Source organism: Schistocerca serialis, chromosome 5, assembly GCF_023864345.2.
Source record: "Schistocerca serialis cubense isolate TAMUIC-IGC-003099 chromosome 5, iqSchSeri2.2, whole genome shotgun sequence".
NCBI lineage: Eukaryota > Metazoa > Arthropoda > Insecta > Orthoptera > Acrididae > Schistocerca > Schistocerca serialis.
The window spans coordinates 496,584,701-496,610,342 of record NC_064642.1 but is presented as its reverse complement, the minus strand read 5'-3'; the positions used below and the strand labels follow the sequence as shown (position 1 = coordinate 496,610,342).

The following is a 25,642-nucleotide window of genomic DNA, read 5'->3' as shown; positions in this document are numbered from 1 at the left end:
CCTTACATACTCTTACATAAAGATATTTACATAAGTCGACTGATTCCAACTGCGACTCCTTGATATTGGAATCACAGGATACTACTTTTTTGTCTTTCGCGACATGCGTGATTTTACATTTCCGAAAATTTCAAGCAAATTCCCAATCTTTTCACCACTTTGAAAGCTCATCGAGATCAGACTGACTACGTGGAAAAAATTTTCAATGGAGACTTTGAAAGGGTACAGTACCGCCCGACATCGAAAATAGGTACAACATACTTCATTATTCTTGTCAGAACAACACATTTTTTGTAAAAATAACTCAATTTCAATTAATACAGCGAAGACGGATACCAGTGCGGGAAAGAATGACAATTTATTTATTTAATTGATCACATGTGCACTCCCACAAAATAAATCCCTACATCGAGTTTGGTGAGATCTGTGAAATGAATGAATGTATGGTCGTCTGCTAACCGCAGATAGTGAATGTGGATATATGATCATCTTTGAGATGACCCTTTGGTCACCTTTGGTAGAACCAAGGAGATAACATTTACCGGAGCTTTCAGCACCTGAAATGTGGCTGACCAATATGGTAGCAAGGTGCTCCCCCACTTCGGCAGAGGTGCGAGAGGACCTGAAGAAAGGCCATGTTTCGGCACTCTGCCACTGGATCTAGTGTTGGTAAGACCTGTCTTAGGCATGCTCCGTAAGGACAAAAGAGTGGAGACATGGTATTCATGTGAAATACTGAAGAGTAGTTTAGAATAATAATTTCTCTATTTCAGGAACTTTTGTGGGGAGAATTAAATGTCAGGCAGGTAATATTAAGGGGATCGTAGTAATCTTCGGAAGTGATCAACGGTCACAATGAAACCACGTGTAGCAATAAGTTGAAATACTTCCGAGTGCTTAAGTTAAGCTGAATTACTAGTGTGTGTACTATAAGTTGGAAATATTTAAGAAATGGCGTGTGCAGGACTTGAAATTAGAGACTAGTACTTCCACGTGGTGAGTACTGTGTGAGTCTCAATCTGTGTATGAGACAAAGGATAAAGAGAAGTACTCGTCCATGGTATCAGTTGAGGACTCGCGTGTGTGATGAATATGTTCTTAATATTACTTTGCGTGTTATGTTTCCGTGTGACGCTTGATTCAAACTATAATACTCTGAGAGAGAAGCAAGGTGAGTCAGCCGTCTATCCAGCAACGCCACTTGGCTTGCATTGCACAGGAAGACGTGCATATATCGTCCAGAGTTCGTAGTAGGAAAGAAAAGTTACGAAGTGGGGCAGTGTCGTGTGAAACTGGGATGAATACTAATTGAAGTGGGAAAGCTGAAAGTGATGTGATTATAATGTTGTGACTATTCCTTATGTTGTATTCCATGTTGCAGTGTGGTGTATATCATGTAATTTAAGTATGTGTGGTTTGCATGGGAGAGTAGCAAGGTAGTTTCAGAGGTAGTGGGTTATGCATGTTCCTTTTGTACCGCTCGGTCTGGAGGAAAGTTTCGTGATGATGGTTGTGAGAGTCGAAGTGTGAGATATAAAAAAAAAAAAGATCCACCATCCTATCCAGAAAGTGCACTGTAGCATTAAGTAATTACGACACCATAAGATAGAGAATCACCAATGTAAAGCCATGCCCACTGGGCGGAATTTCTCATGTGCTATTGTTGTAGGTTATAGAATTTGTGTGTTTAGGTTATAGAATTTATCGGAATAAATGAGATAGTGAAAAGAAAAAGATTGGTGGCCTTTTCCTTCGAATTGTATGTTGTCATGTTATCCAGAATTTATAATGTGTGCGCCATTCATATTCAGTGCGATGTCCAAGTGTTGATAAAAGCCGTTAAATAAAAAAAGAAAATGTGGTACTGCCAGTGCGTAGTGAACAGTCAGAGTAGTGTAAATTACTAATAGTCAGATGTGCGTTTCCGTTGCGTAATATTCATACAGGAGAATAATTTGTAACTTAATTGTGAGTACTAGAGTTCATGTTACTCGATAAATAAGAATGAATCCACTCGCTTGGCAGACCACTCATCTTGCAGGCCTGACTGCTTGATGCCACAGTATGAGCAAGGCGTGTGGGTGCCTTTCAACTTCATTACAGACAGTCGTATTTCCTGCAGAAAGTCTGAGGTTATCATTAACAATGTCAGCAAAGCAAGGTCATTAATACACAAAACTAACAGCAATGGTCGATGCACAGTTCCCTGGAACACAAACCTGTTGATCAATCCCAGGATAATAAGCCACGTCCTCCCAGTCAATAAATCCTTAATAAAGTAATTATTATTTAAAATACGAATTTATTTTGTACAAAGATTAATCAATTATAAATTAAGCTTCTGCCGTCACGATTGATCAGCGTTGGCGCTTTGAATGAGTGAGTGAGTGATTGAGTGAGGGCAACTACAAAGGTTAAGACATACTCCCTTATTAACCCTTCCCAGAGTTGACAGTTGCGTCAGGCCACATCAAGATGCTAGCTGCATCGACGTTTAGGGCAACTTATTAAAGGGATGTTTCTCACGAACGAGGCTGTTAAACCAACGGAAATTTTGATAACAACGACCCATATATGAATGAGGCGAAAAAGCACTGCGAAATGAAAGTCGCAACAGACAGGCGACAACAATTGTGAGGGGTAACTACATTGTAGATGCAGTATCAATGAAGGTAATTGCCGCTCTGTGATAACGGAATGCGCAGTCCCACTACTAATCTTCGTTTTAAAAGTAAAGTCTGTTCGAGCTGGATTCCAGAATATATGAATCAAAATGACCAATTATACCTGAAACAGAGACGACCACCGCCACCAACACCACCGCCACCACCAGTACATTAACTAAAATTTGATGCCTCACGATGTTTCCTACAAACACAAACCTTATTTTTGCCAAAATATTATGCTAGTAAGTTCATCTCTCCCAGATTCGATTCAGCAATCTCTACATTATTTATCCATGTAAATATTCAGTATCGTTTTTCGTTCATGTTTCACTTCCATTGAAGAACACATCTCCACAAGGCACTGACCTGATTGACTGCCTAGCGCCAAGTGCTAACGACAGAAATTTGAAATTTGGAGAGGGTGCTGATCTTATGTTGTAGGCGCCGTTTAAGAAGGGACTTTTCAAAATTCCACCATTAAGGGGGTGATATAGAAGCTGAAAGACTTTCTGGACATTATCTCTATCAAGGCAATTGTGAAGCGAGAACCACGAAAATTAGTGTTTGGTTTCTTGGTCAAAAATTAAAAAAAAAACATTGCTTCACCAATTTTGGAAATTCAGCTCCTATAGAGGTGAAATAACGAGTAAAGTTTTTTTTAAAAAATAACTCATTAATAACGATCTACTAAAGTATTTTAAAGGTACATCTATGAAAACTGGTGTTTGACTTCTCAGTTACAAATAAAAAAAAATTTCTTTCTGCGTTTTTGGAAATTCAGACGCCTAAGAGAGCATGGGTTTCGAAAAAGACGATCGTATGAAACTCAGCTCGCGCTATTCGTCCACGAGACTCAGAGGGCCATAGACACGGGTTCCCAGGTAGATGTGTTTCTTGACTTCCGCAAGGCGTTCGATACAGTTCCCCACAGTCGTTTAATGAACAAAGTAAGAGCATATGGACTATAAGACCAATTGTGTGACTGGATTGAAGAGCTCCTAGATAACAGAACGCAGCATGTCATTCTCAATAGAGAGAAGTCTTCCGAAGTAAGAGTGATTTCAGGTGTGCCGCAAGGGAGTGTCGTGGGACCGTTGCTATTCATAATATACATAAATGACCTTGTGGATAACATCGGAAGTTCACTGAGGCTTTTTGCGGATGATACTGTGGTATATAGAGAGGTTGCAACAATGGTAAATTGAAATGCAGATCTGCAACGAATTGACGCATGGCTATTGAATCTCAATGTAGACAAGTGTAATGTGCTGCGAATACACAGAAAGAAAGATTCTTTGTCATTTAGCTACAGTATAGCAGGTCAGCAACTGGAAGCAGTTAATTCCATAAATTATCTGGGAGTACGCATTAGGAGTGATTTAAAATGGAATGATCATATAAAGTTGATCGTCGGTAAAGCAGGTGCCAGACTGAGATTCATTGGAAGAATCCTAAGGAAATGCAATCTGAAAACAAAGGAAGTAGGTTACAGTACACTTGTTCGCCCACTGCTTCAATATTGCTCACCAGTGTGGGATCCGTACCAGATAGGGTTGATGGAAGAGATAGAGAAGATCCAATGGAGAGCAGCGCGCTTCATTACGGGATCATTTAGTAATCGCGAAAGCGTTACAGAAATGATAGATAAACTCCAGTGGTAGACTTTGCAAGAGAGACGCTCAGTAGCTCGGTACGGGCTTTTGTTGAAGTTTCGAGAACATACCTTCACCGAGGAGTCAAGCAGTATATTGCTCCCTCCTACGTATGTCTCGCGAAGAGACCACGAAGATAAAATCAGAGAGATTAGAGCCCACAGAGCCCATACAGAGGCATAGCGACAATCTTTCTTTCCACGAACAATACGAGACTGGAATAGAGGGGAGAACCGATAGAGGTACTCAAAGTACCCTCCGCCACACAGCATTTTTAAAGCTAACTATGAAAATTTTTATTTGGCTTCTCTGTCTGAAATAAAAAACATGTGTTTCACTGTTTTTGGAAATTCAGTCTTCAAGAGTGTGAAATAGGGAACGAAAATTTTTAAGAAAATATTTTGTTATATTAAAAAATTTTCAAACTAAATCTATGAAAATTGGCATTTCATTGCTAAGTTATATATAAAGAAATATGTGTTAAGGGTTGGAAGTTTCTGTGGATATATCACGTTAATATCGCAAAAGGCTTGATTAACAAAAATCTTTGACTCCAGCTACCAGAATCGCTTTTGGGCCATAAATATATTCAGAATAGATTACGTTTCTTTTGCTTTATTTAACGTGAAAAGTTTACAGGTGTTGCATTTTGAGAACAACATAATTATTTGATTACAGAAACACAAAAACAAAAATCGTTACAAACCATACAGTCTATGTGAGCAAAGCAGTGGGCGCTAGGTTAATGTTCAATCTACACTATCATATTTCTCTTCTCCAGAACACTTGTTCTTGATATAGCCGGTGTGCATTTTGTGTGCGTCAACCTTTAACGTAAATAACGTTGTCAAAACATATCACGAATCTCGGACTGCAGTTTCAATGACAAACCTCGAGGATTGTATTTACTCTCCCTGAACTTAAATTTCCTTTGCATATTTCTCTTTGGTTTCGTTTCCTGCTTGCTCAATCTACAGACCGAATAACATCGGGGATAGATTACAATCTTGTCTCACTCCCTACTCGACCAATGCTTCTATTCCACGCCTTTCGACTCCTATTAACAGTAGTTTGGTTTCTGTACAAGTTGTATGTAATCTATGGCTACCTGTATGTTATTCTTGCTACCTTCAGAGTTTCAAATAGTGTATTCCAGTCAACATTGTCAAGAGCTTTCTCAAAATCTGCAAATGCTATAACCATTGATAACCTTCGGCAGCTTAAGCCATGGTACGCAAAGTTTATTCGCCTTCTTGTCTGTCTTTTACTTTTCTTGTAAGATGAGTCGTTGGGGCTGTATTCCTGGAGTTTCTCCCAGTTCTCTGGAAGCCAAACTGATCTTCCTCAAGGTCGGCTACTCCTGACGCCTTTTTTCTATCAAGGTCTTTCGGCGATCTGCTAAATTCTTCTTGCAGTATCGCATCTCCTATCCGATCTTCACCTACTTCCATTTTACTTTATGTAATATTGTCTTCAATTTCATTTCCCTTGTATATCCCCTCTATGCATTCTTTCCACCCTTCTCTTCTTTGCTTACTACTTGCTAGCCGTCTAAGCTGTTGATATTGATATAGCCATCCCTATTTTCTACAAAAATCTCTTTAACTTTCGTATAGGTGCGATGTATTTTCCCTTACCTACAAGACTCTACGTGTGGTGAAAGGAAGCAAAAAAATGGGTGGCGGTTTGGGAGAAATGAGATGCAGATAAATAGGTTTACCATGAAATCGAACTCATTTCAAGCTGCCAAAATTCTGTTAACCGGTTTTGAAAGTCTAAGCAATTTTGACAAGTGAAGTTAAACGTACACTCCTGGAAATGGAAAAAAGAACACATTGACACCGGTGTGTCAGACCCACCATACTTGCTCCGGACACTGCGAGAGGGCTGTACAAGCAATGATCACACGCACGGCACAGCGGACACACCAGGAACCGCAGTGTTGGCTGTCGAATGGCGCTAGCTGCACAGCATTTGTGCACCGCCGCCGTCAGTGTCAGCCAGTTTGCCGTGGCATACGGAGCTCCATCGCAGTCTTTAACACTGGTAGCATGCCGCGACAGCGTGGACGTGAACCGTATGTGCAGTTGACGGACTTTGAGCGAGGGCGTATAGTGGGCATGCGGGAGGCCGGGTGGACGTACCGCCGAATTGCTCAACACGTGGGGCGTGAGGTCTCCACAGTACATCGATGTTGTCGCCAGTGGTCGGCGGAAGGTGCACGTGCCCGTCGACCTGGGACCGGACCGCGGCGACGCACGGATGCACGCCAAGACCGTAGGATCCTACGCAGTGCCGTAGGGGACCGCACCGCCACTTCCCTGCAAATTAGGGACACTGTTGCTCCTGGGGTATCGGCGAGGACGATTCGCAACCGTCTCCATGAAGCTGGGCTACGGTCCCGCACACCGTTAGGCCGTCTTCCGCTCACGCCCCAACATCGTGCAACCCGCCTCCAGTGGTGTCGCGACAGGCGTGAATGGAGGGACGAATGGAGACGTGTCGTCTTCAGCGATGAGAGTCGCTTCTGCCTTGGTGCCAATGATGGTCGTATGCGTGTTTGGCGCCGTGCAGGTGAGCGCCACAATCAGGACTGCATACGACCGAGGCACACAGGGCCAACACCCGGCATCATGGTGTGGGGAGCGATCTCCTACACTGGCCGTACACCACTGGTGATCGTCGAGGGGACACTGAATAGTGCACGGTACATCCAAACCGTCATCGAACCCATCGTTCTACCATTCCTAGACCGGCAAGGGAACTTGCTGTTCCAACAGGACAATGCACGTCCGCATGTATCCCGTGCCACCCAACGTGCTCTAGAAGGTGTAAGTCAACTACCCTGGCCAGCAAGATCTCCGGATCTGTCCCCCATTGCGCATGTTTGGGACTGGATGAAGCGTCGTCTCACGCGGTCTGCACGTCCAGCACGAACGCTGGTCCAACTGAGGCGCCAGGTGGAAATGGCATGGCAAGCCGTTCCACAGGACTACATCCAGCATCTCTACGATCGTCTCCACGGGAGAATAGCAGCCTGCATTGCTGCGAAAGGCGGATATACACTGTACTAGTGCCGACATTGTGCATGCTCTGTTGCCTGTGTCTATGTGCCTGTGGGTCTGTCAGTGTGATCATGTGATGTATCTGACCCCAGGAATGTGTCAATAAAGTTTCCCCTTCCTGGGACAATGAATTCACGGTGTTCTTATTTCAATTTCCAGGAGTGTATTTGGCAGGCAGCCACTGGGAAATCTAAAGCAAGGGGGTAGGGGGATTGAGAGCTGAACGCTGACGTAATTCGCCCACCCGAATTAGCTCATGCAAATTAATGCCACCTACCATTGCAGCCTATAGTCGAGACGGTGTACGAAGCTACCTGACAGTTGGTAGCGTTGTTGTAAGCTTTCAACTGGAAAGTCTGGTATCGAGCGCCGCGAAATTTGAATCCCCGCCAGACGTCATGGACGTCGAAGACCCCTAGAGGCCTCTGCACCATCGCGCCGTAAACTGTGGCGGCGCGCGCCTCCTGGCCTGCATTTAGTGTGAGGGCGCCACAGTGGGGCACGTGGTTCCAGCGGCCAATAGCGGCGTCCCCGATAGACTACTTAAGCGCCTGCCTCTTACTCAGCCAGCCCCATCCATAACACCGATTCCTACACCTTTTTCCCCTCCGCCGGTGTGCCCCAAGGCTCCGTCCTCTCCCCCCTTCTGTACCTTTTGTACACGGCGGACATGCCGCCGCCGTCGCCCCCCGTCCACCTCCTCCAGTTTGCCGATGACACCGCCTTCCTCGCCCTTGCCCCCACCCTGCAACGCTCCCAACGCCTTCTCCAATCCCATCTTGACCGATTCACCGCTTGGTGCAACCAGTGGTTGCTCAAGGTCAATCCCTCCAAAACCCAGGCGATCATTGTAGGCAAAACCACCCCTTCCTTCCGCCTCCTTGATTTCTATCTCACCGTCTATGGCCGTCCTATCGCCCTCACTCCCACCCTTAAGTACCTTGGCGTCACCCTCGACCGTCGCCTCTCCTGGACTCCCCATCTCCAGACGATCCAAGCCAAGGCACGTTCCCGACTCCGTCTCCTCAAGCTCCTTTCCGGCCGCACGTGGGGTCTGGACCCCTCCACAATCCTCCACACCTATAAATCCCTCATCCGCCCTATCCTTTGTTACGCCCATCCAGCGTGGATCTCTGCCCCCCCTACCTTCTATAAATCCCTCCAAATCCTTGAACGCCATGCTCTCCGCCTTGCCTATCACATCCATCTCCCCTCCCCCACGCGGATCCTGTATGATCTCATCCCCTTCCCCCACCTCCTCCTTTTCCTTGAAAGGATACGTATCCTGTACACCTCACGTAAACTTGATCCTCCTCACCCGCTCGTTTCCCCGATCCTCTCCCACCCCCGCCCGCTGCCGCGCCTGTATTCCCACGTCCCACCCGGTCTCCATCTCTCCACCCTCCTTACCCTCTCCCAAGGTGGCTTCCGCCAGCTCCCCCTCCCTGATGATGTCCTCGTCCCCTCCATCTACCCCTCTTATCAACTTTGATCCTCCCCCCCACCTCCTATGTCCTCTCCTTTAGGCACCCTCCCTCCCTCCCTCCCTCCCTCCCTCCCTTCCCTTCCCTCCTCTTTCCTTTCCCCCCTCCCTCCTCCCCTCTCCACCGGGCTTCCCTCCCCCTTCCTCCCTCCCCCTCTCTCCTTTGCCCATGGCATCTCTGCTCCCCCCTCTCCCATTCCCCTTCCCATTCCTCCTCCTCCACCTCCTCTCTTGGCAGGTCCCCGGACTCGTACACGCTCAGTGAACATTCGCGCGCCGGGGATCATCGCCGTCAGTGTTTCGTGTGTGTGCCTTCGTTTGTGTGTAGTGTTGTTCGCCGTCACGCCCCCACCGTTCACGTGCCGTCGCCATCATCCATGTTCTGTGCATCGTGTCGCCCAGTGTTAGTGATGTTTCTCGTCTAGCGTGAACGGCTACATGTTTTATCGATTTTTAGTGTCTACATTTTTTGCCCACCGTTTTTACTGTCTACTCTGTGCCACCTTTATGTACTACTTGTTGTAACACTCAAGGCTGAAGAGCGACGTATTGTGCTGCTGCCAGCCCGCCTTTGTATAAGGTGTTAAAATCACAATAAAGAAAAAAAAAACTCAGCCAGCCAGTCTAATTTGCGTACGTCTCTGGAGACATCGCCTCGCGTTAGACAGCTTACTTACTTTCTTTCTTGTCCTGTGAATGAGTGGACGTGGTTGTTAGGTTTCCTTGTGACTCCGCTGTTTCGATCTTATTGTTCGTTCTGTCCTTCGTTAGTCGTGTCCATCCTCTCCCGTTGTGGTGTTGTTCGCGGGCCGCTCCGCGGGTCCCGCCGTGCTTTCCGTCGCTTCAACACAACAGAAAGTGCTAACGGATGCGGGCGAAAACAGTAGCTGTCTACAGAGCTGTGACAACACTAAGGCGTTGCGATAGAGACGTTTACAAAATCGCATCACGTCACTGGTTGATGTAGGCCGCCAAGGCTGCTGCGCCCAGCCCACAGTAACTGTCACGGACCAACTTACGCCGAGACATCTGTAAGTAACTTGTGTGTAAGTAAGGTTTTGCTCCGGCATTCGAAAATTCGACGTCACTGGACACCCGGTGACGTATTTGGATTGGATATTTCGTAATAAATGCCTTGCTCCAGGCTTTACACACTGACAGGCAGTCGCCAGTGATTAGGCCGTTCGAAGGGAGGGATGGTGGTACACCCTGTGTGTCCGTGTCCGAGCGTGCGCGCGAACGCCTGTGTGTGTGTGTGTGTGTGTGTGTGTGTGTGTGTGTGTGTGCAAGGCTCAAGAGGTACACAACGAAAGCACGAGAGGCCGCCACCACAAAGGCACATCGCTCACCAGGCATCCTTTCAGTGCCGAGCAGTCGCCTCCAGATGGCGCTTGCTCTTTGGGACCGCCTCCTGCTTCCGCCGTCACGTCCGTCAGCGCATCGTATTCGTCCGTTCAGGCAGAGAGAGCACTGTCAGCCGGGGACTACTTTACTGCACTTAGTACTGACGGATACGGAGATCCTTCCACCGACACGCTGAAAAGACGACACACTGCACACTGTGGACACGCTCTCAGTTCAACCCCTGTAGCGCCAACAGTTCCTGCACTTCGGCTATTCCGACAAGTGCTAACATCTCCTGCAATTACACTACGTAGCACAGTTGCACGAGTTCCGTTCAGGACGCTACACTCCGACTTCGCAACAGCTATTTACATATAACTAGGACAGTCAAACTCGTGTCTCCATAAGTACTTTTAGACACAGTGAAACTATCATAGAATGCCAAGAGACAGCAAATTATTTAGATTTCACTGTATTAGGCACAGGGCATCAAGTGATTGGTACCAACTACTACCGAAGTTAAGTAATGTTTTTACCACCCTGCCAAGGAGGTGTATAATTTGATAGCACTAGTGTGCAAACTGCCACTGTGATATTCCATGTAAAGTAGGACACACTTACGATATTTAAAAGTTTAAAATTTGGTACTTTTTACATATTTTTTGAAAAGGCTGCACTTTTTACTGTACGGCAACGACAGTTTGTGACCCATTATTGCTTACCCTCCATAATTTGTAGCCATTTTTATAATGCCATATGTTTTTTCATGTGATGAGAGTGTGAATTATTGGAGATTTTGGACATTCACTTCAACTAATTGGGAGGTAAGAATTAACATATCATTATTTATATTACTGTTGCATACCCTTATGTATTGCATAAACAGTATAAAACTGAAGTAGGTAAATTATAGGTTGGGGTAAACAATATAACACAAAAGCATGAACTTTCATGTAACATGAATCACTTTCATGTAGTTAAGTTTTTATACCAAGAGAGATATTAGAGATAACGTTATCTTGTTCAGTAATTTACTTCTTAGTGTGAATGTGTAGCTAATATCACTACTAAAAATTTCCTAATTTCAGCCAATATTGTAAAAACATAAAATTAAATGCGTAACGTGATTCACGTAATTTAAGCCACAATTGTATTATTTTAAGATTAGAAGAAGAGGATGCCCTTAGCAGCAGCAGAAAGACAGAGTAGGAGGAGGGAAAAGTTAAAGATTGAAGGAAAATATGAACAATCTAAGAAGAAGCATCTGGAAGCAGCAAGGACTGTTACTAGAAGAAAGAAGAGCTAAAAATAGGGAGAAAGTTAGAAAACATAGTAACATAAGATGAAAGATCAGCAACCTGGTAAAGCAAGTTTGTCACCGTATAACTCACATAGTGCTCTGGATAAAGCCGTAGTTAGAGTGTTGCAATTGCTTACATTAGCAAGGTACTGTCAACTGTAGCTAAAAATGTGAATGTAGTTTAAGAATGGTCAGATGGACCTGCATCACAATTTAAAAACAAATATTACTGCTGCTGTACTTCAATTTCAATCATTTCATAATGTGGAAATCTATCGGAACTTATTTGCTACATCCCATGGTAAACGAGCCGTAGATAGAATTGGTGCAGTTCCAGAACGGCTAGTGGGGAATGCAGTAAAAAAAGCGAAAATTCATGGTAGGTGATGCATCAACTTAGGTTCAGGTAACTGCAAGTACCACAACTATGCAGGGTTTTCATGTGTCTATTGATGAAATTCAAGGAATCAATGTGAAACTTAATCTGGCTCAAATATTTTCTTCAGCACCTTCAGTATCAAACATAAAACGCATTAACTGCTTTCAGCACAAAAAAGGAGTACTATAAACATATCTGCTGTCTCCAAAGAGTTTTGCTGCATTAGATCATCATACTGCACAAATTTTAGAAAGTGTGATAATTGGAGACTGGTACAAAGTAGTATATGACAGTAAATTCAATGCTGAAGAAGTAAATTCAGTTTTGCCCGCCCGATTGGCCGTGCGGTCTAAAGCATGGCTTTCCGGGCGGGACGGAGCATCGGTCCCCTGCACGAATCCGACCGGCGGATTTGTGTCGAGGTCCGGTGATCCGGCCAGTCTGTCGATGGTTTTTAGGCGGTTTTCCATCTGCCTTGGCAAATGCGGGCTGGTTCCCCTTATTCCGCCACAGCTACACTATGTCGGCGATTGCTGCGCAAACAAGTTCTCCACGTACGTGTACACCACCATTACTCTACCGCGAAAACATAGGTGTTACAACTCGTCTGGTATGAGACGTTCCCTGGGGTGTCCACCGGGGGCCGAACCGCACAATAACCCTGAAGAGTGGTTCGGTGTGGGGCGACGGAGGGGTGAAGTGGACTGCGGTAGTCGTCGTGGGGTTGTGGACCACTGCGGCTACGGCGGGGACGGAGCCCCTCCGTCGTTTCTAGGTCTACATCTACATCTACATCTACATTTATACTCCGCAAGCCACCCAACGGTGTGTGGCGGAGGGCACTTTACGTGCCACTGTCATTACCTCCCTTTCCTGTTCCAGTCGCGTATGGTTCGCGCGAAGAACGACTGTCTGAAAGCCTCCGTGCGCGCTCTAATCTCTCTAATTTTACATTCGTGATCTCCTCGGGAGGTATAAGTAGGGGGAAGCAAAATATTCGATACCTCATCCAGAAACGCACCCTCTCGAAACCTGGCGAGCAACCTACACCGCGATGCAGAGCACCTCTCTTGCAGGGTCTGCCACTTGAGTTTATTAAACATCTCCGTAACGCTATCACGGTTACCAAATAACCCTGTGACGAAACGCGCCGCTCTTCTTTGGATCTTCTCTATCTCCTCCGTCAGACCGATCTGGTACGGATCCCACACTGATGAGCAATACTCAAGTATAGGTCGAACGAGTGTTTTGTAAGCCACCTCCTTTGTTGATGGACTACATATTCTAAGCACTCTCCCAATGAATCTCAACCTGGTACCCGCCTTACCAACAATTAATTTTATATGATCATTCCACTTCAAATCGTTCCGCACGCATACTCCCAGATATTTTACAGAAGTAACTGCTACCAGTGTTTGTTCCGCTATCATATAATCATACAATAAAGGATCCTTCTTTCTATGTATTCGCAATACATTACATTTGTCTATGTTAAGGGTCAGTTGCCACTCGCTGCACCAAGTGCCTATCCGCTGCAGATCTTCCTGCATTTCGCTACAATTTTCTAATGCTGCAACTTCTCTGTATACTACAGCATCATCCGCGAAAAGCCGCATGGAACTTCCGACACTATCTACTAGGTCATTTATATATATTGTGAAAAGCAATGGTCCCATAACACTCCCCTGTGGCACGCCAGAGGTTACTTTAACGTCTGTAGACGTCTCTCCATTGATAACAACATGCTGTGTTCTGTTTGCTAAAAACTCTTCAATCCAGCCACACAGCTGGTCTGATATTCCGTAGGCTCTTACTTTGTTTATCAGGCGACAGTGCGGAACTGTATCGAACGCCTTCCGGAAGTCAAGAAAAATAGCATCTACCTGGGAGCCTGTATCTAATATTTTCTGGGTCTCATGAACAAATAAAGCGAGTTGGGTCTCACACGATCGTTGTTTCCGGAATCCATGTTGATTCCTACATATTAGATTCTGGGTTTCCAAAAACGACATGATACTCGAGCAAAAAACATGTTCTAAAATTCTACAACAGATCGACGTCAGAGATATAGGTCTATAGTTTTGCGCATCTGCTCGACGACCCTTCTTGAAGACTGGGACTATCTGTGCTCTTTTCCAATCATTTGGAACCCTCCGTTCCTCTAGAGACTTGCGGTACACGGCTGTTAGAAGGGGGGCAAGTTCTTTCGCGTACTCTGTGTAGAATCGAATTGGTATCCCGTCAGGTCCAGTGGACTTTCCTCTATTGAGTGATTCCAGTTGCTTTTCTATTCCTTGGACACTTATTTCGATGTCAGCCATCTTTTCGTTTGTGCGAGGATTTAGAGAAGGAACTGCAGTGCGGTCTTCCTCTGTGAAACAGCTTTGGAAAAAGGTGTTTAGTATTTCAGCTTTACGCGTGTCATCCTCTGTTTCAATGCCATCATCATCCCGTAGTGTCTGGATATGCTGTTTCGAGCCACTTACTGATTTAACGTAAGACCAGAACTTCCTAGGATTTTCTGTCAAGTCGGTACATAGAATTTTACTTTCGAATTCACTGAACGCTTCACGCATAGCCCCCCTTACGCTAACTTTGACATCGTTTAGCTTCTGTTTGTCTGAGAGGTTTTGGCTGCGTTTAAACTTGGAGTGGAGCTCTCTTTGCTTTCGCAGTAGTTTCCTAACTTTGTTGTTGTACCACGGTGGGTTTTTCCCGTCCCTCACAGTTTTACTCGGCACGTACCTGTCTAAAACGCATTTTACGATTGCCTTGAACTTTTTCCATAAACACTCAACATTGTCAGTGTCGGAACAGAAATTTTCGTTTTGATCTGTTAGGTAGTCTGAAATCTGCCTTCTATTACTCTTGCTAAACAGATAAACCTTCCTCCCTTTTTTTACATTCCTATTAACTTCCATATTCAGGGATGCTGCAACGGCCTTATGATCACTGATTCCCTGTTCTGTACATACAGAGTCGAAAAGTTCGGGTCTGTTTGTTATCAGTAGGTCCAAGATGTTATCTCCACGAGTCGGTTCTCTGTTTAATTGCTCGAGGTAATTTTCGGATAGTGCACTCAGTATAATGTCACTCGATGCTCTGTCCCTACCACCCGTCCTAAACATCTGAGTGTCCCAGTCTATATCTGGTAAATTGAAATCTCCACCTAAGACTATAACATGCTGAGAAAATTTATGTGAAATGTATTCCAAAATTTCTCTCAGTTGTTCTGCCACAAATGCTGCTGAGTCGGGAGGTCCCCGGTTAACGTAACATAACATAAATTCAGTTTTTGGAAATTCTTAGGTAATCAGTGCAATGAAGTGTGCTGGTCACTATTGGAAATGGTCTGTGAAATGTGATGAAATTATAACTCATCTACTTCATGTTACGAATGCAAGAGGATATTATCAGTTCTCTGACTTTTAATTGAATTTGCAGTTCATTTTCCCAGACGTCATGCTATTATAATTTTTCATAGTGTTTGAGAAGTGAAATGTTAATGTTAAGTGTATCTTATTCGGCACATAATGTCATATTTTCATTTCTCTGCTTGCAGGAAAAAAGTTTTCCAACAAGAAGTAGCAAGTAACATGAGACACGTAACATACTCACGTGCCTTTTTCAGTATATTACAATATTTCACACGGTATATATATTTTTAGAAATCTGTAACTGTAGAATGAAATTTTCACTCTACAGCGGGGGGTGCGCTGATATGAAACTTCCTGGCAGATTAAAACTGTGTGCCGGACCGAGACTCGAACTCGGGACCTTTGCCTATCGCGGGCAAGTGCTCTACCAACTGAGCTACCCAAGCACGACTCACGCCCCGTCATCATAGCTTTACTTCTGCCAGTACCTCGTCTCCTACCTTCCAGGCTTTACAGAAGCTCTCCTGCGAACCTTGCAGTTCGAGTCTCGATCCGGCACACAGTTTTAATCTGCCAGGAAGTTTCATCTGTAACTCCGTCATTTGAATGCCACCCTAATATGCCTTTTCTGTGATAAAAACCAGATCCATACTCCTAACAGTTTGAGGACACTTTTGATCTAAAATGCACATTAGGAATAGGATGTCCCGAATTTGTAACATGAGTCACACCATAAAATTACAATCTTGTGCTTTAATTTTAATGCTCTTACCTGCTTAAATAACACTTGAAGGTCTTTGCCTGAGTAACACAATTTATAATGACGATTTACAAAAGAAAATATGGGTTACTGTTTGATAACAAGTCAACATAATAAAACACTGATTTCAAAATGAGGAGCTCCGGAACAAAAACCGATAAATCCGCTTTTGCTGTTAATACAGAAAGTAACAAATAGTGATTTCTAAATGGCTCCACAAGCTATAAAAAGAAGAAACACACCATAAAAGACTTGATGTCGCGTTGTGCTGAAAATTTTTTTGTGGCAGCATGTATTATTACTCCCGTATCTCCCTCCCCCCCCCCCCCCCCCCCTACAGCTCGAACACGCGAATACAGCAAAAGTGGATATATCGGGTTTTGTTCCGGCGCTCCTCAAATGTAATGTGAGTCACCATGGAATCTCTCCCACTCATTTTATTGAACTCTACAGTTTTCTGCTACCGTGGATGTTTGGGCTGAAGTAATAGTAACTTTCAGTTACAACACGTGTGTGTGTGTGTGTGTGTGTGTGTGTGTGTGTGTGTGTGTGTGTGTGTGTCTTTGTCTTCCTAGAGCATCCAGTGGCTGTTTACGCCTAGACACAATCCTACATGTCTAGCACGGCGGCCTAGCTGGGCGGTGTGGTGCACTGACCTCGAGAATCTCGTCGCCGACGCGCAGGCAGCCGCTCTTGTGGGCGGCGCCGGCGGGGTTGAGGCCACAGACGAGCACGGCCATCTTGTTGCGGTCCTTGTGGCCCGCCAGGCTGAGGCCGAGGCCAGCGGGCCCGCGCTCCAGCGTCGCCACCACCGCGCCCTCGCCGTACTTCTTCTTTACCTTGTCTGCAACACAGAACACCACACATATCACCACAACCCAGCAAAAGTTATTTGTGCACTGCACCGACGCTTCATAAACTGTGTTCCGCGGTACCTTTGGCTTGTCTACACTACTGGCCATTAAAATTGCTACACAAAGAAAAAATTTCAGATGATAAACGGATATTCATTGGATAAATATATTATACTAGAACTGACATGTGATTACATTTTCACGCAATTTGGGTGCATAGACCTGAGAAATCAATACCCACAATAACCCCCTCTGGCCGTAATAGCGGCCTTGATACGCCTGGGCATTGAGTCAGAGCTTGAATGGCGTGTACAGGTACAGCTGCCTTTGCAGCTTCAACACGATACGACAGTTCATCATGAGTAGTTCAAATGGTTCAAATGGCTCTGAGCACTATGCGACTTAACTTCTGAGATCATCAGTCGCCTAGAACTTAGAACTAATTAAACCAAACTAACCTAAGGACATCACACACATCCATGCCTGAGGCAGGATTCGAACCTGCGACCGTAGCTGTCCCGCGGTTCCGGACTGAGCGCCTAGAACCGCTAGACCACCGCGGCCGGCTCATCATGAGTAGTGACTGGCGTATTGTGACGAGCCAGTTGCTCGGCCACCATTGACTAGACGTTTTCAATTGGTGGGAGATCTGGAGAATGTGCTGGCCAGGGCAGCAGTCGAAAATTTTTCTGTATCCAGAAAGACCCGTACAGGACCTGCAATATGCGGTCGTGCATTATCCTGCTGAATATAAGGTTTCGCAGGGATCGAATGAAGGGTAGAGCCACGGGTCGTAACACATCTGAAATGTAACGTCCACTGTTCAAAGTGCCGCCAGAGCGAACAAGAGGTCACCGAGACGTGTAACCAATGGCACCCCATACCATCACGCCGGGTGATACGCCAGTATGGCGACGACGAATACGCGCTTCCAATGTGCGTTCACCGCGATGTCGCCAAACATGGATGCGACCATCATGATGCTGTAAACAGAACCTGGATTTATCCGAAAAAATGACGTTTTGCCATTCGTGCACCGAGGTTCGTCGTTGAGTACACCATCGCAGGCGCTCCTGTCTGTGATCCAGCGTCAAGGGTAACCGCAGCCATGGTCTCCGAGCTGATAGTCCGTGCTGCTGCAAACGTCGTCGAACTGTTCGTGCAGATGGTTGACGTCTTGCAAACGTCCCCATCTGTTGACTCAGGGATAGAGACGTGGCTGCACGATCCGTTACAGCCGTGCGGATAAGATGCCTGTCATCTCGACTGCTAGTGATACGAGGCCGTTGGAATCCAGCACGGCGTTCCGTATTACCCTCCTGAACCCATATTCTGCTAACAGCCATTGGACCTCGACCGACGCGAGCAGTAATGTCGCGATACTATAAACCGCAATCGCGATAGGCTACAATCCGACCTTTATCAAAGTCGGAAACGTGACGGTACGCATTTCTCCTCCTTACACGAGGCATCACAACAACGTTTCACCAGGCATATTGCATTTGCACATCACAGCATTTTCTTCCTGTCGGTTAAATTTCGCGTCTGCAGCACGTCACCTTCGTGGTGTAGTAATTTTAATGGCCAGTAGTTAACTTAAAAAATAACAATATAAATTAGCGTCTCTACCAAGTTGAAAACAAACAAAATAACAACTAACCGTCTCCTCCACTAAGTAAATTGAATTTTAGAAACGAATGCGACACCGACAGTAGATCAGAGACCGGCTGGCTACCTTGCAGATGGCAAACTCGGCAGTGAGGGAACGATTGCACAACGCGCAAATAATCTGTAATAGCGGAATGTCGGTGCAGCTTCAAATATGAATATTCTCAATTATCGCAATTGATGATGTTGATACTTTTACCACCTGCATCTACATATTCAGGGTATCCCAGGAGGAACGATCAATATTCAGTGGCATGACAGGAACGATAATTTGAAGCAAAAAAGTCTACTAAACTTGGGTTCTGAAATGCGTACCTTAAGAGCTATGGAAATTTGTTCAGCAGAAGAGAGGTCTTTCAATTTAGCGAAGATTAACAAGTGATTATAGGTCTTAATGCATACATTTTTGAGCCCATGTTTATTACCCTTTTTTTCTTCAAATGACCGTATCTGACATATCCCTGGATACTGACTATTTCTCAGGCTGTATTTACGATACAGTGTTCTCAGCTTATGCGTCGACAAAAAGTTGCTACATATCGCGACAGATTTGATGTTGAACCGGTCAAAAGAATTCAGATTCCTTCCATAATGCCTAATATAGAACCAGCGCTACACATCTCATTAAAAGATAATTCAAACATTTTTAATTCTGTTAATTTAAAGTTTTTTAAGAACTTTTGGATTAATGATGAGATTATCCATTACATAAGAAAGGAGAAAAATCAAATCCAGACAACTATAGAGGAATTTCCCTTTTGGACTGCACATATAAGATCATGTCAAGAATACTATACAACCGCTGTAAAGATCAATTAGAACTGGAACTGGGAGAATATCAAGGAGGATTTAGATCCTGGAGAAGCTGCCCAGAACAGATAATCACCTTGAAGTTAGTTATGGATGTCTACAAAAGAAGGCAAAAACAACTAGTCATAACCTTTGTAGATTTCAAAAAGGCGTATGATTGCATCCATAGATCTTCAATGATGAAAATATTGAGGAATTTTGGACTTCATCCTAAATTAATAAAAATGATACAGTTAACCTTAACAAACACCAAATCCAAAGTAAAATTTAGAGGAGAAATATCTGAACCATTTACGATTAAAACAGGGTTGAGACAGGGAGATTGTTTATCACCATTGCTATTCAATTGTGCTCTTGAATATGTAATGAGACAATGGTACAAGGAAAATCCTATGAATATTAAAATTGGAACTAAGAAAGATAAAATAAACCTAAATTGCTTGGGATTTGCTGATGACCTAGCATTACTAGCTAATAATATTCAGGAAGCCACGAAACAAATAACAAGCTTACAAAATATAGCACAAAAATTAGGACTCCAGATATCATTTGAAAAGACTGAAATAATGGTAACGGATCCACTTGTAATAGATCACATCACAGCGAACAATAGGGAAATTAAAATAGTGAAACAATTTAAATACCTGGGTGAAATTATAACACATAAATTGGACGAGAAACCTGCATGGCGAGCAAGAACTAATAAAATGATAAAAGCTGAAAAACTAACATGGTCTACGTACAATAAAAAATGTCTATCAATTAAAACAAAATTAAAACATTACAAGACGGTGGTTCAACCAGAGGTTACATACGGAAGTGAAACTCTTTTTAAAGTCACCCAGAAAAACAGAATTGACAAAATTTTAAAAGTAGAGAGAAGAATTGCTAGAACATGCATAAATAAGAAATATCAAAAAGCTGGGCAATGGCGGATAGTTCCAAATGAAGTGGTATACAGAGAACTGGAGCCCATCACTGATACTATACGAAAGAAAAGGATCTCTTTTTGTGGTCACATTCTGAGGACACCAGAAACCAGATTATCAAGGAAAATTATTGAGAAACTCTGGAATTTGAAACAACAAGGAGGATGGCTTAAGGAAATAAGAGAGGATATGGAAGAACTGGAAATAACTCTGGATGATTTGCAGAACAAAACGCCAAATTTAAAGAAGTTGAGGGACACAGAAATAAGATTTAAACCAAAAATTGACAAACGACATACAATGAAAAGGGTATTTACAGATAAGGAACGACGAAAAGCATCGGAACGAATGAAGAGATACTGGGCCACTCGGAAGGGGAAAATACCAAAGAAGAGGACCAGAAATGATTGACTGAAGTGGTCCAATGAGGCCGTAAAAGCAGAAGAAGAAGAAGAAGATGATGATGAGATTATTTTTGAAGCATATAAATATCATGTGAAACAATTGTCGTTTAAATGCATATAATTGGTGTCAGGGATTTTCTCTGCCTCGTGATGACTGGGTGTTGTGTGCTGTCCTTAGGTTAGTTAGGTTTAAGTAGTTCTAAGTTCTAGGGGACTGATGACCATAGATGTTAAGTCCCATAGTGCTCAGAGCCATTTGAATCATTTTTTGAAATGCATATAATTAATTTGCAGAATGTTGCATTAAAATACAGGGCTATTCAAAAAGAAGGAACAGATTTCAAACATTTATTGCTACTAAACTACGAAAGCTATAAACACGATTCCAACGTTCCTGAAAAGAGAAAAGTTCAAATTTTTATGCATTGAACGTGAGCACCATGAGCTACACGACAAATATCAAAACGGTGGTTCATTTCCTGCCATACATGAAGCAGCTGTCTCTAGTTATCCTATTCACAGCGTCAACAATGCAATCTTGCCGACTTTCAGGAGTGTCAGGCACGATGTGTGCGTGTGCGTGAGTGGAGGGAGGGGGAGGGGGGGTTGGGGGGGGGGGGGTAAAAACGCGGCCTTAGAGTAAGCATTTCTCTAAGCACGTCGGACGTTACCTGAATCACACCATTTCAAGACGTTGGATTGGAAGAGGAGAATCAAAAGGTGAACTTCATCGCCGGTAGCCTCTCGAGTCTCCAGATCCCACACCTTGTGACTCATCTGTGGGGTTACGTAAGGACCGCGTTTTTATACCCCCCCCCCCCCCTCCTTACGTGATGCTCTTTAAAGTCTGCGCCTGAGACATCGCTGCATCGTGTGTGGCAGAAAATGACCCATCATTCTGACATTTGTCATGTAGCACGTAGTGCTCACATTGAATGCATAAAAATTTGAACTTTTCTCTTTCCAGGAATGTTGAAAACCATTGCGTTTATTGAGAAGACTAAGAAACACTTCTCGTAGCAGTAATGATGGCCACAATCATGAACTTCAAAGAATCAAAATACCTGTTTTCTAGAAGCAAATGGAATAGAAAACACATGAGAGGTCGTTTGCAAGTGCAGCCTAACGGCTAGGGGCACACCAGACTTCATTCGCGCACTGGCTGCAGTAGGTCTACTCCTGAGTTATCGATTTCCGCGTGCTGTCTTATGCGCCTGCGTCTATAATGTTAGATTCAGTGTCATCTACTGCATCTCTAAAGAATATTGTTTTATGTAAATAAAGTGAAGCAATATATGCTTCTGAAAGCAGTTTTTCAATAAACTTACCTTTCATATAAAAACAGAAAAATGTTTCCTTGATTAATGTGTTTACTTCGATATCCAGTATCCAGTCTTTTCAAACGGCTTGAATGAAACTATTCCGTAAAATTAAATTGATATTTCAGCTTGTTATAGTGAAAAAACGAGGCGCAGTTAGTAACTGATACCTGGATATTATTAAATTTAGCCCCTCCTCCCTCACCACTTCTTATCATGTTAGCGACTATACTCTTATCTTCCCCCGTTCTCTCTCTCTCTCTCTCTCTCTATCTCTCTCTCTGTCTCTCTTGTACAACAAGTGAACAAGTGAGAGTTGTCACCCGAACTCCCATAGTAAGAAGCGGATGGAAACGAAGGGAAACGAATACACAGCCAAGATCTGGGAAATTTTACGAATGAAAAAAAAAAAAAAAAAGTTCAAATGGCTGTGAGCACTATGGGACTTAGCATCTGAGGTCATCAGTCCCCTAGACTTAGAACCACTTACATCCAACTAACCTAAGGACAGCATACACATCCACGCCCGAGGCAGGATTCGAACCTGCTACCGTAGCAGCAGCGCGGTTCCGGACTGAAGCGCCTAGAACCAGTCGGCCAGAACGACCGGCTTTACGAATGTACCAAACCACATCTTCATACACACACACTCCGTACGCCTCTTTACAGTGTGTACTTAGTGCACCACTAACTGTTCCCCTCGTGGTCTGGGATGCTGCTGACACGAGTCTATCCACAAAATGCAGTTGTAAGTCTTCTTATCAGATGTGCTTTTCGAATGCTAGAGTTGTCTTCGAGAACTCGTTGGAATCTAAAACTTCTCAGTTCTCGCATTACCCACTACTACAGTACGCTGGACACAAATGTCAGTGCGGCACAAGTTTTTCCGGTCAGAACGAAAAATTTATCGTTCTGGAGCATTTTAGACTGTGGACGGCAAATTACAAAACGACCAGTATCACGAAGGCTGTGAAAAATGTGAGTCAACGCACTGTCGTTGTGGAAAACCTAAGCACTCAGACTCAATATTGGGATAGAGGTTCAAATGGTTCTGAGCACTATGGGACTCAACTGCTGAGGTCATTAGTCCCCTAGAACTTAGAACTAGGTAAACCTAACTAACCTAAGGACATCACAAACATCCATGCCCGAGGCAGGATTCGAACCTGCGACCGTAGCGGTCTTGCGGTTCCAGACTGCAGCGCCTTTAACCGCACGGCTACTTCGGCCGGCTGGGATAGAGGTTCCTGACGCTCAAGTACCTTGTACCTGGTGGGTTTTTGCATCAGAAAATGGGAGCTATGAAAACATTCTCTTTCAAAGCACCAGGGCGTTAAAGATCTACTTAAAATATTTTTTGATTCTGCTGCAATTTTTTTTATTGCAATAAAATTTCAGCAAACGGCGCATCAGTGGTTACAAGTGCTGCCCTAAGTCTTTGGTTCTAAGGCTTGGATTGGAATAAAAATCTCTGCAGACGTTTACCTCAACAAGAGGCAGTGTCTGTCTGCACCTATTACGTTGAAGTTGTCGAGATGAATTTGGAAGGTATGGTAGCAATTAAGTCAGACTCTGAGAATCTTAACTGCTCATATGTGGATAGCACATCTGGAAGATGCTGACTGTGATCTTCAGGTATCAGAGATCAATTCCTTGCCAGGAATAAAGTATTTAACATATATGAGGAGTTAAAATATGATCAATTGTCCAAATGTTAAAATTATGATTCTTTTTCCAAATGTTTTTGCTATTTTGTCCACAAGAAATTGAAAATTTTAAGGCTCTCTTTTCAACATGTTAACCGCCCTTGAATCCATACTCTTCTATACAATATTCGAGCATATCTAATAACGTTAACGCAGCAATTTCACGCATACCGATATTTCGAAACAAAATCTGTGCAGTAGGTGTGTTGGAGGGGTGTGCGTTCGTAGATCACTTTAACGAGGTACCGTGTGATTGTTTCTCGGGGTGCTCACAAATCACTTTGGTAATGGAGGCGTCTACCTGCACGTTCATTCTCACACTCAGGTTGAAGATGGCCTAAAATCTAATTTATGCCTGGTGAGCAACAATAGAATATAGTGGAACTGTTGCCCACGCCTAAATTCCTTTGCTTGAGCTAATTTTAATTTCATGGGCCTCAATGGACGAAGGCAATTCTTTCAATTGGACGCCACTTCACCTACTTGTTTGTCCCTCATCTATCCCATTTATCCAGCTGGAAAGGGAACCTACAGTTTAACGTGGAATCTGAACGCGTTTCGATCCTTGCAACTCCTCATATGGCTGAGAGGTAAAGGCTAGATTATAGGCAGTCTTGAAAGTTTCCGCAGTCCGACTACGATTCGACTCCGCGACGTCCCGCAGGCCCTTTACCATTAGAACTGCTTGAACTGTTAACCTAATGAATCCTTTTTTAATAGATGTGACATACATCACCCTCTGGACATCACAACGATCTCTTCAAATCGATGTCAACCAATTTATCTCCTGATGCAACCAGTGGTTCACAGGATCAGTCCTTCCAATAGTTACGCAATAAATCGCAGAACTAACCCTCCGCGTGACTTCTACCTCACCATGAAGAAATATTCTATCCAATTAAAGAACACACCAACATACCTTGGACTAACTCACGACCGTAAACGAACATACAAACTGCCCTTACGAACCATTCAACATAAAGCTCATGATAGACTAGAACTACTAACCTGTCCATATTTCACGCCAAAAAAGCCATAATGTGACCAATCTTCTCTTATGTCAATGTCGCATGGATTTTAGTTCAACAAAAATTCTATCTCTCCCTATAAAATCCCTGAACGCCATGCACTCTGCATTACGTCTCATACCTGTTTACTCCTCTTCCCCCCTAGGATCCTGTATGAACTCATAAATTACGCCCCCCCCCCCCAACCCGCCACACACACACACACACACACACACACACACACACACACACATACACACACACACTGATAACATTCGGATGTGCTACAATTCCCTCAACTGGACGCCAATCACCCCACCGTTTTCACCCTTGATTTCCAACCCTTGGATTCTGCGTAGAGATTACCAACACATGCGCCCAACTTCACATCTAGACATTCTCCATATCCTATTCCACATCTTCCAACGTGAACACGAAATCCTCCTTGAAATCTACCCTTCCTTCCAGGTGTAGGAGAATATTCCTCTTCCTCTCCACCTAAGCTCCCCCTCTCCCCTATTTTTTCCCCCTGCCTTTGCACAAACTTGACTCAGGGTCCTCCAACTACGATTTCAGGCCACATCCTTTCCAAACACTCTCTCCCTGCAACAATCTTACTCATATATTACTCACTTCCTGTAATCCAGTTCAGTATAGTGAAATGCTGTGCTTATATACTTCATCAATTTTCTGCATTTCAAAGGACAACAGTATTTTACTTTGTGTAAATGCCCATTTTAATATTAAATTCACAGATATCTGCCAAAATCACTGCAATTATTTGGGCATATCTATATGAACAAAACTGCGTACGGCTAGTGTGTGGGAGTAGAGGCCCCCTCCCGCAACTCCCTGACCCTGAAATCTTGGGTGTGATAAGAGACGTCTGTAGCGTAGCCGGAAGTCTAGGTTATGTTGG

At 44.0% G+C, this 25,642-nt stretch overlaps 1 protein-coding gene across 1 annotated transcript in view; it reads right to left on the bottom strand.

Moving 5' to 3' along the window:
* LOC126482030 (multiple PDZ domain protein) overlaps window positions 1-25,642 on the bottom strand; it is a 1,476,438-nt gene that overhangs the window by 684,194 nt on the left and 766,602 nt on the right. Inside the window, exon 12 of the mRNA XM_050106002.1 lies at window positions 16,683-16,870. Coding sequence (XP_049961959.1) covers window positions 16,683-16,870 — 188 coding nt within the window. The remainder of the gene's footprint in view (window positions 1-16,682; window positions 16,871-25,642) is intronic.